The 14,162-nt window shown below is 35.8% G+C and overlaps 1 protein-coding gene and 1 pseudogene across 1 annotated transcript; both read right to left on the bottom strand.

The window, feature by feature from the left end:
* Positions 1-6,168: 6,168 nt before the first annotated feature.
* LOC148791536 (wall-associated receptor kinase 2-like) lies at positions 6,169-7,266 on the bottom strand. The gene is made up of 2 exons (XM_088888219.1): positions 6,402-7,266; positions 6,169-6,206 (listed from the first exon to the last, which is right to left on the bottom strand). The coding sequence occupies exons 1-2, from the start codon at positions 7,264-7,266 to the stop codon at positions 6,169-6,171; spliced, it is 903 nt and encodes a 300-aa protein (XP_088744345.1).
* Positions 7,267-9,640: 2,374 nt separating this feature from the next.
* LOC148791537 (wall-associated receptor kinase 5 pseudogene) lies at positions 9,641-13,916 on the bottom strand (annotated as a pseudogene).
* Between the last annotated feature and the right edge of the window lie 246 nt (positions 13,917-14,162).

Below are 14,162 nucleotides of genomic sequence, written 5' to 3' on the forward strand. Positions count from 1 at the left end.
AGTATTATAAAATTTATTAAATACTTTAAAACTATAACATGCAATACATGTTTACATTTCTACTCTTCCCAAACTGAGCATGAACAAAAAAACAGATATAACCTTAAGCTAAAAACACTGGTACTGTTATTTGGATGGGTCAGGTCGGGTTTGTTAAACCTATTCCAAGTAGTCAAGTCGGGTTGGATTGCCTTCAGATCGGGTTTGGGTTGCAAAACCCATACATACAGAACTCGATCATTTGACATCCTTACAAGAGTAAACTGTAAGACATGAGCACATGGGCGATCCAAAGAATTCCCTTACCAGATCAATGGTTTTGATTAGCGACTTCCGTACGTCAATAACAATAATGCATTTATTATCATTCAATTTTCATATTGAATATTTGTATTTAAATTTTAAAGTAAAAGAAGATAAATTCTTTGAACTTAATACCATACCTCGGCATCCATCGTGGAGATAGGGATTCCCTTGATAACCTGGCAGGCAATTGCAAAGATATCCAACGCCATTTGTGGAGTTAGTGCAATAGGTGTTGCTCCCGCAGGCATAATCAACAACTACATCTCTTTCTGCTCCCTCGCAACTCTGGTTTCGAATTGCCCAGTCCAGAATTATGGAAGTGTTGATCCCGACATTGACAAGGTGTTCCACATCGTTTCTCATCTCCCAGAGCTGTGCTACTTGTGAGTTAAATAATGAATCCTGGTCGTCGGACATAAGAACAGCCAACCCACATCTACTAATGTTCCATGTGTATTCGAAGTCGTTATGGCTCCATATGAATGCATAAAAGTCATTAAGATCGTTTGGTATGGTTGTCTGGCAGCAACCATAGCCGGTGCAAGATGAACCAGCTGTCACTTTTGTATCGTTCAAGCACGATGATCGACATTCCACATAGAACACAGAGCCCTCGTAATCATACAATTTGCCATACATGTCGCAACCGACTGCCATGAATCTGTTTCTGGTATTGGAGAGTCTGTATATGTTTGGAAAAGAATATCGAATGCTATAATCCGCCGGGTCTTCATGTTCACCCATGTAACATTGGACACTTCCGAGAATGGAAGTCGTTAGTTGATGAGCATCAAGTGATATATGGAGAATGGTATAGTCATCTTTCTTATAATCGCCATAAAACTTCAATTTTGGAGGAAGGATGGCAGTATTGCAGAATAACTTGAAGTCATCATTTTTGAAACAGGTTGGATCATCTCCCACTAGGCCAAACGGGTATGGGATGCTAACATTCCCACATTTGCTTTGGCACCCAGGCCTTGTATCCGACGATATCAATAATGCTGCAATAAATACATTTTCGAATTTAATTTCTGCCTTTCATACTTCATGTTTAGCATATTAAACATAGAGGAAATAAACAATAAATACATTAATTACAACAAATTCATTCCGAGAAAAGTCATTGAGCAAATGCGATTGGTGATTTTTTTTTTTATGTTTTTAAAAAGGGAAAATCAATGATTGCCTCGACAAGCCCGCTGATTGCCTCCATTACCTTCCCTTTTACTTTGTGAAGATGACAGAATATCTTCTAATTCACCTCTCTACAAAATAGACACTTCCTTCCGCCAACTCCACGGCATACCAAACTCTTCTAGCCGAATGCCTCTTACATAACACTTCCAAATCAGCCTTCTTTGCCACCCCAGCTTTTATAAATCAAGATCAGCCCCTCAACTTCACTTCTGTCTCCCACTTTCCAACCTGATCCGAACCCAAAGATATCCCCTCAACCCAAATCCGAGTCTCCAATAGTCTCAGTAGAAACCGCAATTAAAGCGCCATTCTGATTTCTACTGTAAATTTATAATATCAATGTCCTTCCGATTAATTTCGCAGCCACCGTTTCTTCTTATCACCACCTCTCTGTCTCAACCAGCATAACACAGCACAACGTTTCTCCAACGACAAGATCTGTCCCAGGCCAGGCACTGGAGACGACTTACCACCAACCGATGGCCTATTTCTGTAGAGTAGACAACGACCTCACTAACGCAGCCTCCTACCGCAATTCCCCTCCTTTCCCCTGTGGCGCTTTTGCAACCGACGGACTCTTCCAAATATCATGTCTTTCCAGTTTCCAATATCATAGTCGAACAAGTAATGTAAAAACAGAGAGCAAAGTATTGCATAAGCATGCAAATCCCACTACCGAAGCATAGAAATAGAGACCCAAAATGGGCCCAAACCAGAAAGCACAGACTCAGGGTCGAGCCCAGCAAAACAAACCTAAACAAAAATAGGGAGGCAAGCTAAAGCCCCACTTGGAAAAACACGACACAGAAAAAAAAAAAAAAGGCCCGGAAGCTCACTTTTGACACTCTAAAAAAAAGATAAAAATATAATATATATAGTATATATTTATTATATAGAAAACATTAGGGTATATCTCTGATATTTTATATTAATTAATCATATTAAAAAAAGTTTGACAAATAATAATTGTTTTTATTGGTGATAGAAATAAAATATAAATCAATTTAAAAATGAAACTTTTTTCCGTTTAGAGACAAATCAACAATTCAACCTTTTAGGTCAAATATGTCAATTCTCGATATCATAATTAAATAATAATAAAAACTAAAAATGAAAATACACAAAAGTATAAAAACTACAAAAAAAAATTGTAGAAAACAACTGAGAACATCTCAAATATCCTATATTCATCATATTAAACAAAATGAAGTGTGACAAATAAGAATAGTTTTTATATATATAAATATATAAAAAATTATAGAAACGTATTATTTACTATCATCATTATGTAAATTAGACCCAATCACAAGTTACACACATGTATTATTTCAAGAGTGCACAAATTTGCACTCATTTATCTGATTAGAATTATCTTTACCATTACCACGGACACCATGCTTCCCCATGCACCTATGGTTTGAGAAAGATCAATTAATTTTCTCTTGGATTATTATTTCTCTCAGACTGTGTTTGGTTTGAAAGAAAAAGTAGGAAAAGAAAGAAAAAAATAAAAAAACCTTTATAAATTTTGTATAATTTTCCTTGTCTTTCTCTTTATTTCTCTACCTTTTTTGAATCAAACATTGTCTTATTGAAAGCCGTTTTGCACTAATTGTTGGATATCGATGCTCACTAGATGTGTGGAATGCACTCTCTAAATCTTCTGCAAACTATTCACGCCCACGCTTTAGATTGATCCAACTTAGGAAACAGTTGCATATAGTCTTAATCTGAGTATGTGTTAAGTTGAGCCTACTTACAAGCTCTTCGGGCTCGGCTTGCTAAATACTTGAATTCGGCTTACAATAATCAAGTTCAAGTTGAGCTCAAACTCGAGTCGAGTAAATGGTTGAGTTAGGTTCGAGCTTTACAATAATCAGCTCGAGTGGCTCATCAGCCTAATTGAGTTCATAATAAAATAATATAATATTTTTTAATATATTTGTATTTATAATATAAAGAAATATTAATCTTTTTATATTAACTTATTTATAATATAAATGAATACATTTATAATTGACATTCAAAAATATATTTTTATTTATAATACTTACAATATTAATTTATTTATAATTTTTAATATATTTTAATTTTAGTATACTTAATATGAATTTATTTAAACTCCGCTCAAATAAAACTACTCGAGCCGGCTCTTAAGTATCAACTACTCAAGTCAAGTTCCACACCACACACTTCACTCCTCGACTTCGAAAATAGAAGAGTGATGTTTGGGTTATGGTTGAGCTGGCCTTGGATGCCATGTGGCGTGTACGTGGTCACCTTATCTTTTTGACCACATTAGCACAACATCCCCTCCGCAAACCCACCTTATAAATCTATCCACGTTGATGCCACATCATATAGATAAGTGCAACCAAAATAGGAGAGGATGGTGACAACTCCGCTAGGGGTTAGATCTTATCCCGAAGACCTCAATGGTTAACCTCATCCCGACAACCTCAAAAGCCTCATTCGACTAAGGCATAGACCTTTAGTTATAAAAAGGGACCTACAACTCAAGGTAATTTCGGGTTCCCCCTCTCAATAGTCCAGTTTTCGGGTTGACAATTCAACTATTCGATTCAAATGGACAATATTCTCTTACAACAAAATTGTGCTTTTTCGGGATGACAGTTTGACTGTTCAGTTTGAATGGATGGCTTGTTTTGACAACAAAAATTACAAGCAAAAAATTATGAAGTCGATCTAGCCACTAGTTTTTAGGTCGACGGTTCGACCATCCGGTTCAAACGGACAACTCATTCTAACAACAAAAATTAAAGGCAAAAAAATGCATGCATGAGGTCCATTATGTAGTATTATACATGTTATGTCATTCCAAAACATGACTCATACGGTTTGACCGTCCATTTTAAACGAATGACCTATTTGAACAACAAAAATTATAGGCAAAAAATTGAGTGTGTGAGATCCATTAAGCAGTATCATACGTGTTATGTCATTTGAGCATATGACTCATATGACCCAAAAACGGAACCATTCTTACCACTGGTTTTCAGGTTGATGATTCAATTGTTCGATTCTAACATATGAGCTATCTTGACAACAAAAATTAAAAAAGGATAAAAAATGGCCAAAAACCATTGAATGAGTCAACGGGTTAACGGTTCAACAACTCGAGACAATGAGCTATTGACCGATTCAATAGTTTTTTACTAGAGACTGGGATTGGGGTAGAACCGAACCAATTGCTTGGATGATCCCCAATTAAAAAATAAAAAAATGGTAGCTCAACCAGGTTCGAACGAACGACCCATTTTAACAACAAAAATTACAAGAAAAAAATTGAGTGTGTAAGGTCCATTAAGTAGTATCATATGTGTTATGTCATTCGAGCATGTGACTCATATAGCTTGAAAACGGAATCATTCTAGCCATCGGTTTTTGGGTCAATAGTTCAACCGCTTGGTTCGAATGGATAGCCCATTTTGACAACAAAAATAAAATAAAAAGACCAAAAACCATTGAACGGGTCAATGTGCCAACAATTTTAGTGCCTAGATCAATGGGTCGTTGACCGATTCAATGGTTTTTGGCCAAGGACCGGGATTGGGATAAAATGGAACTGTTTGCCTGGAGGTTCCTAATTAAAAAAAAAAGAAAAGAAAAGACAAAAAACCATTGAACGGGTCAATGGGTCAATAGTTTGACTACCCCGATCGATGGGTCGTTGACCGATTCAATGGTTTTTGGCCAGGGACCAGGATTAGGGTAAAACTGAACCGGTTGCCTAGAGAGTTCCCAAACTGAAATGTTCGTCCATCCGGGTCAACAGCAATTCGAAAACCATGATTTTTATGCATTTGAATTTTCACTATTCAAAGTTTTCTTCTACTATGGGCTTTATTCAAGCATGTGCAGCATGTTCCTCTTTTTCATTTTCTACTTTTTTTTATATATTTGGTTTTCTTCAAGATCCTCCAAAACAGTTTAGGGTTTATCACTATTTTATTTTTTCTCTTTTGTTTTTTCTTTAGGTTTCATGTGCAATTTTTTTTTCTTACAAGACGATCTACTTTGTCTTTTTCTTTAATTGCATATATGTTTAGCCAAAGTGGAACTTTGGACTCGATTTTTTGATTTTTTTCATTGGTTTCTAGTTTGGTGGATTTACTACAAATACTTTTTTGTGTTTAAGGTCACTTTGGATTTATCTTTCAAGGTTTTGGAATCCCTGGCAATGTCCACCATTCTCATGACTATGGCTACAAAGTTATTCCATCTAATTATTGACATTTAAAAAAATGAGCCGAAAATGAAACCCTTCTGGCCACTGGTTTCTAGGTTGACGGTCCAATTATTCGATTTGAACGGATGGCCCATTTTGACAACAAAAATTAAAAATAAAAAATGCCCAAAACCATTGAATGGGTTGACAAGTCGATGGTTCAACCACCCTGGTCAATGGGTCATTAATTGATGCAATGCATTTACCCTAACAAATGTTACCTACAAGGATATTAACCTGGGTTGGATGAGATAGGTAAGAAGTTGTAAGCACATTCAATGAGCACTTGAAACTTTTTTTGACACCTATCCCTCGTAATACCCTCACCCCACCCTTGAAAAAGACTAATACTCGCTTTTAAAAGTTGTCAAAATATTTATCAACTGCTCATTTACTGTACCTATTAGATCCGGTCATTTAGTGTACCTTCCAAACTGAGCACAAATATCAACTAAACGTACAAAATTGTGACTGAGATAAAAATTAGAAAAAAACGCCCTATCACTGTATCACATGCCCCAAAACCACAGAAAAAGGATTTTCCAAATATAAGGTTTTGCACTCAACATATTTGTATTTATACTCCTTCCAAACTGAGCGAGCCTTAAGTGAAAAGCAAGAGAATAATTAGAAATTGAGTTCATACCTTGGCATCCATCGGGGAGGTAAGGATTCCCATCGTAACCTTGCAAACAATGACAAAGATATCCAGGGCCATTTGTGGAATTGGAGCAGTATGTGTTTCTCCCGCAGGCAGAATTGTTCATTCCTCGTGCTTCCTCGCAAGACTTATTGTTGTTTCGAATTGCCCAATCCAGTACTATTGAACGTCGAATGCCAGAAGTTACAAGGTCGTTCACGTTGTTTCTGATATTCCAAAGTTGTGACACTTGCCACTCTAAGTCATCTTGATCGGACAGAACAACAATCCCGCATCTACTAACATTCCATGTGTATGTGAAGTTGTAAACGCTATGAATCTGTATTTGAAAATCAGCGATACCCTTGGGTATCGTGGTCTGGCAGCATCCAAATCCACTGCATGGTAAGCCCATTATCACTTTGGTATCGTTCAAGCATTTTGAGGTGCAACCCACGTAGAATTCTTTGCCATTGTAGTCATACAAAGTACCAGATGTGTCGCAACCGACGATGGTCAATCTGTTTTTGGTATCCGAGACCCTAAATGCATTTGAAAAGTTAACCCCAGAGTCGCCAATCCCCTGCCATTTGTTGTTGAGGATGGTGTCCACGTAGCATTTGGCAGCTCCAGGAACAGAGGTCGTCAGTTGGCCTTGCAGAGATATGTTCAAAACGGGCAAATTGACGTGGAACGACAATTGAGTTTCACCGGTGGTGTTGCATATCAAATGAAAATCTTCGTTCAAGAAACACTTTGGATCATCACCGATGCCAAACGGGTAGGGTATGCTGAGGTTTCCACATTTCTCCGGACAGCCGGGCCTTGTCAGAGACGTTAATGTCGACGACACTGTTGTTGCTGCGTTCATCGTGACCAACCGTAGTAGGATGAGATGAAGAAGCAACAAGGGCCAAATCATGATCGGATGATAAATGCGTCCTCGGTAAAAGGAAGGAACAGAATGCTGTTGTACCTGGAAATGGAATCATCGTGACCCATGCCACTATAAATATAAGTACGACTGATCAAAGCTTACTACGCTGAGCCGTTTAATCCCAAGTCAATCAAGTCAATGAACTATCGATATTTTTCCAAGTCCCTAACGTTAAGCTTAAGGCGTGGAATATTACACAGAAGCCAAAAATAAAGCTTTCAATCCAGGCACACGCAGACAAATATCAGTGACTGTCGTTGCCTTGACTACACAATATGGACAGCTTTTTTATTTTTTATTTTTTTGTTCAAGTATATCTTGAATAACTGAAGCAGATTAATCAAAAAATTTGGGAAAGTTGAGCTTTCATTTTCAAACGTGGGAAACGGCAAAGGACCCGATAAATGTTGCCCCTTTGACTTGACTTGTAAGAGGGGAGAGAAAACAAAGTTGTTGATTAATTAGTTTATTGTAAATCCATTATACCAATTTGGATCATCCAAAGCTTAGATTTAGGGGCGGAGGCATGACCGCCGGCTTAGGCCCTAAGACCGCCTGCTTATGTCTAAGGCGGTCTACAAAGCTGCCGCCTTAGATCTGGACCGCCGGCTTAGGTTTAAATCATCGCAGCTTGATGCCGTTGGGTTATGTGGCGGCAGTAATGACCGCCGGCATAAGTCCTAAATGACCGCCACATTAACTTCTCTCAAAAATCCTCCCATTTTTAGGTGGTGGTTCAAACCGCCGGCTGATGTTTCTAACCGCTTCCTTAGATCCTATTTATGGCTATGCTGGCGGTCAATAAGACTGCCGACTTAGAAATTTTTTTAATAGTGCTTTACCATATTTTTGTTTATACCTTTTGTACTATATTTTTCATTGCTTTATGAGTCCTGCTTAATGCAAATCCATCCATCAAAACTTAAATTTATAAAAATGCAATTTGAAACAATATCTATTAAGTGGAAGATTAATTACTATAATAACTAAAATTTATTTAAATACAAAATGTAATTGTTAAAATACAAAAATTAAAAAAAATCAAATTCTCAAATAATGTAGTGCATCTCTGAATGCATATTCATTTTTAAATTGAACTAGCTCTCCCCTTCACTCTCTCTACAGAAGCTCTAAGTCTTTCAGCGAAGATGTGGTTGTGACAAATGCACAACCATTTGTCAAATCACTTTCATTGACTTGACTGAAGTCTTTTCTCCTTTTTCTTTTTTTAATGGGCAAAATTGACTTGAAGTCTTGAACGAGCTATTAGCTATCTAATTTGGATCGTCCAACAAATGAAATGCTCAGATTTAATCTAATCATTGATTTGGGTTGTTCAAATAACATATCAAATTCAAGATCTAGCATTCACCTGGACTATTCAAATGGTACGCAGACATCTACCCAATCCAGATTTTTGTCAAACTTCAAACCTTTTATGGCCATTGGACCAGTTTTGGTTCAATCCAATCCAGTCCGATAGGAATTTATAAGAAATGGATCAGGTCCAATCTAACGCAATGAATACTTTGAACCATTTTAGACTGGTCTAATTCAATGTATGAACTATGCAATCAATCCAAATTGATATTGATTTGGATGGGTCCAACCCAAAACCACTTAATTGACAGTCCTATATGATATTAAGGTTTAGTTTGAGAGGAGGGCAAATACAAAAATGTATTGTACAAATACAATAATTTAAAAATACTGTATGGTTTTTCTTTGAAAGCCAGAAATACCGTATACTTATTTTTTATTTTTGAGATAGACCGTATACAAAAATGCAGTCATACGCCCACAGCTTATCCCTAAAGCATTGGTCATATGCTTGCCGTCTATCTGGTCTGAGGCGGTTCAAACCTTAGTAAAAGAGCAGTTTGTCAGAACCATCACCGTAGCATTTTTTTATGTTTTATGTCTATATGTTTATTAATTTCACTTCAACAGTTTCTTAATACAAATTCCATGACAATTTCTACATGGAAATTTAAAACACTTAAATATAAAATACACCTTAAAAGGACCTAAAAAAATTAAATTCCTGAATATAAAGGAATGCATCCTTCCAATCCAAGTTGGCTTAGAATAATGTTAAACCTGCAAATCATAGCACTAAACTTCAAACTTCAGTGAGATAAGCTTTGAAAAGCTCTTTAATAAATTCACTGGATCTCATACATAAGATGAAGGAAATCCACTAATAAAATATATAAATAGTTTAACGGAGATGATCAAATCATTATTTCAATATTGCTATAACGATAGGAAAAGAACATTAGACGTAAGGGATGTCCTAGATTATTTCTCAACGAGGGAAATTCATGGACAATATCATATTTCTTTGCAAAGAAGACTGCTCAGATGTATCACCAACATGATAGAATTCTGAAGGTTCAGATAATAAGCTCACACTCTCTTCTTCTATTGGTAGAACCCATGGTTGTTTTCTCAACCTTTCCAAGTTTTGTAGCTCCATTGCAACTTCTTCCATAGTGGGCCTTTCTTCACCTTTTAGACTGAGGCATCTTTTTGCAACCTTGGCAACTACACAAAGTTCCTCAACATTTTTCTCATCCACAAGTCGATCTTCAATTAGTTCAAAATGATGGTTTTCATTCATTGATGAAATGAAATATGTAGCCAAGTTTCTTTGTTCTTGTGGTCTTTCAAAAGACACAGGTTTTTTACCTGTTAAGAGCTCTACAAGAACCACTCCAAAGCTATAAACATCACTTTTCTCTGTCAATTGACTTGTGTAGAAATATTCTGGGTCCAAATATCCCAATGTCCCTTGAACTAATGTGGTTATTTGAGATTGATCCGAAGGAAGTAACTTGGAAACTCCAAAATCAGAAATTTTTGCAATATATTTTTCATCTAATAATATATTTGTGGATTTGATGTCCCTATGAATAATTGGTATAGAGACTTTGGAGTGAAGATAGGCAAGTGCTCTAGCAGTTTCTGTTGCAATCCTCAATCGATCTTCCCACGAAAGCAAAATGCCATTGTTTTGATGAATATGGTGAAAAAGGGTTCCATTGGAGATATATTCATAAACCAACAAAGGTACTTCAGTCTCTAAACAACATCCCAAGAATTTTACCACGTTGCGGTGATTAATTTGAGTTAAAATGACAACCTCATTTATGAATTGCTCCATTTGACTAGAATCCATTATTCTAGATATTTTAATGGCAACAATTTGATGATCAAGAAAAATGCCTCCATTAGATAACTGTTGTTGTAAAAGGAAACCTCCATTTAGCTCAAAGTATTTCTCTTTCAATCTCATGAGTTTTCTTTTCCTTATGATGAAGTATAACCAAGAGATACAAATGAGTAATACGAAGATGCAAAGGCTTATACCTGCATACAATATATGTCAATTATTAGTTAGTGAACAGAATATCTAGAGAGAAATTGGTCATACAATATAGCCATTGTTATAATGTAATTTTCTCAGGGAAGAAGGTTTCATAAATTGACTAATAACATGGCCGTTTCTCATAAAAAGAAAAAGGAAACTTGGCATAAAACTTATAGAATCCATGCTGATCAGCCACCTTTTATTGCTGCTATAGTTCGTTGTATCTCTCTCTTAGTTTTTCTTTTATAAAAATCTTCTTCTATTACCAAATATGTATAATAGATCCCATAGAATGAACATGAGAAATCCATTGTTCATGTTAATTGACGTACTCCTTTGGTAGGCAACCATCAGCAGTTTTTTCTAGCCAATGAGACATGAAAAATACCAGAACCGTCTTATTTTGCTAGCCAAAATCTTGTTTGAATGTGGAATAGATCATCAGGTAACAATATTTCTAATTCACTTCCAGACATCTAATCTAGAAAAGGAAATTTGTAATCAGCTTTTACAAAAGAAGAGCTCATAGCCAAATCCAATATATTATGATTAAATCTTTACACATTATGTTCCATAAAAATTATACTTTTATATCATATGGCATCTAACCAAATGTTGGGTAATTATTGGTGAGAAGTTGTGTTGTAGAAATAATAATCAGAAGGTAGGGAAGTTATCAATGAACACTTTGCAAACCAAAATGTGACAGTGTTGCAGAATTGTAGTGTAGAGACTGAGAATTGAAGAGGAAAAGAGGGTTGAGTCATACCATTAGGCCACTCTTCTTAAACCACATTTGCCCCCTATGATGCAGCCAAGTAAATACAAATCAGTCATAAAGAAGGAACAGCCTACAACTACTAGAAGATGTGCACTCATTTATCAAACCTCCACGAACCACTCAAAGATAATGCATAGATATAGAGACAATTGATAGAAAAGGAAAATTGTGTTATTGTGTCCACTTATATGTATCCAACACTTTATTTATAGAGTGCTTTCAGTCACTTGAAGAGACACAAGAGAGATGTATCTTTCAAAAATAATGCACCTATTCGAAGAGACACAAAGAAGAAGAGATACGAAGATAAACATTTAAAAAAGAAAATTTAAATTTAAATGGACAAACTGGTTACAAACCAAACAGTGAAAGAGAAAAATGAGATAGGGTGTGGCATACCCACACCCCACCCTTGCCCAATTTGGTGGTGTGTACATGTGTAAAAAGCACAACCAACCTCCCCTCACATGCATGTAGTGATATATAGTATTTTCCACTTATGGGTTCCTATATATAGAGGAAACAAGCCTACTAATATACTCAATTTTATCTCTTTACCAAATAATATGGGACAATAACTCTTTTTTTACATGCAAGAGAAGAGAAGAGAAGAGAAAAAAGACAACACCAAAAAATCAATGAGGTGAGATTCATAAAACTTTGAATCACAGTTGCATTCAATGTGGTGTTGTGTGTTAAAAGTGCAACATATTTCTAATTCTAGAATGCAAGAATCAAATTTCTCATGCTACTGTTTAGGTGCTTGTTTTAATCTATATAGTGATTTAACCAATTTACAGACATTCTTCTCATTTCCATGAAGAATAAATCCTTCTGGTTGTTCCATATAAAACTCTTCATTTGAATCACCATTTAAGAAAGCAGTTTTAACATCCATTTGGTGAACAGATAAGTGATAAATGGATGCTAATGCTATGAGTGTACTAATAGAAGTTGTTCTAGCCATTGGTGCATAGGTGTCAAAGTAATCAATCCCTTCCTTTTGACTAAATCCTTTGGCCACCAATCTAGCCTTAAAAGTTTGTACAGTTCTATCAGTGTTGTATTTTCTTCTAAACACCCATTTACTGAGTTTCTCTTTCAGGTTCTCTATCATTTTCTATAGATTCAGAACACAGTTTATTTTCAAAGAATTCAATATCTCTAGTTACAATTATTATGTTGGACTCTAAGTCTAGAAGCTTATAAGCTTTGCTATGTTCTGCATATCCAACAAACATACCTCTCTTTGCTCTAAGTCCTAACTTGGTTCTTTTAGGATCTGGAACTCTATAATATGCTAAGCACCCCTACACTTTTAGGTATGCTAAATTAGGTTTTCTTCCTGTCCATAATTCATATGGGCATTTGTTATTAATTCTACAAACAATTATGTTATGTAAATGACAGGCTGTTAGGAGTGCTTCCCCCCACAGGTTTAAGAGTGCATTAGCTTTTAATAACATGCAATTTATCATTTCTGTAAGTGTTCTATTTTTTCTTTCTGTCAGGCCATTCTGTTGAGGGGTATAGGGAGCAGAACACTAACGTACTATTCCAAATTCTTCATAGAAAGAATTAAACTCATTTTTAAAGTATTCAACACCCCTATCACTTCTAAGGATTTTAATTTTCTTTTATAGTTGATTTTCAACTCCAGTCTTATACAATTTAAACATATCAAAGGCTTCATCCTTAGTTCTCATAAGGTAGACAAAAGTGTACCTAGAAAAGTCATCTATGAATGTTATAAAATATCTCTTACTTCCTTTATTTAATACACCATTGAGTTCACAGATGTCAGAATGAATTAGTTCTAGAAGTTAAGAATTTCTCTCAACACTAGGGAAAGGTTTCTTAGCCATTTTAGGTTTTACACATCTCACAATTTTCAGTTGATTCATTACTGTAAGCAATTTTACCAAGTTTGCTCATGTTCTTTATGGATTTAAAATTCAAATGTGTTAATCTATCATGCCATAAAGAGAAAGAATCAACAATATAAGTAGAAACTTTTCTTTCATTAATACTTAATTTAAACATACCATTACAATCATATCCCTTTCCAACAAACATCCCATTCTTGGATAGGATTAGTTTGTCGGACTCAAAGACAACTTTGAATCCCCTCTTACAAACAAGATTTACTGAGACCAAGTTCTTTTTAATATTAAGAGCATGGAGAACATTCAAGAGAGTCAGTGTCTTTCCAAAGGTGAAATTCAACTCTGCACTGCCTCTTCCAGCAACTTTGGCACATGTTTGGTTTCCCATCTATACCTCCTGGCCATCAATCACTTCTTCATATGTCTTGAACAAGGACTTGTCCTTACAAACGTGGATTGTGGTGCCTGAATCAAACCACCATTTAGAAGACAATTCTGCCATATTGACTTCAATAATCATGGCCATTAGATTGTCTTCTACCATGTTTGCAGACTTGGTTCCGCCTTTCCGATGTCGGCAGACTCGGGCATGTGCCCCTTCTTTCCACAAACATAGTAGGATCCTTTCTTATTATTACTCTTCTTGAAGTTCCCATCCTTCTTCTTTTCTTGTAATATAGGGTTAGTCTTCTTTGATTCATTTTCCACAAAATTGACATTAGAGTTCAGCATACAAGCCAGGGTCTTATCCCTACTATCACTAATTCGAGACTCTTCTTCAATACGAAGG

The sequence above is a fragment of the Nelumbo nucifera genome, chromosome 5 (assembly GCF_055504915.1).
Source record: "Nelumbo nucifera cultivar China Antique chromosome 5, China Antique-T2T, whole genome shotgun sequence".
In the NCBI taxonomy this organism is placed as follows: domain Eukaryota; kingdom Viridiplantae; phylum Streptophyta; class Magnoliopsida; order Proteales; family Nelumbonaceae; genus Nelumbo; species Nelumbo nucifera.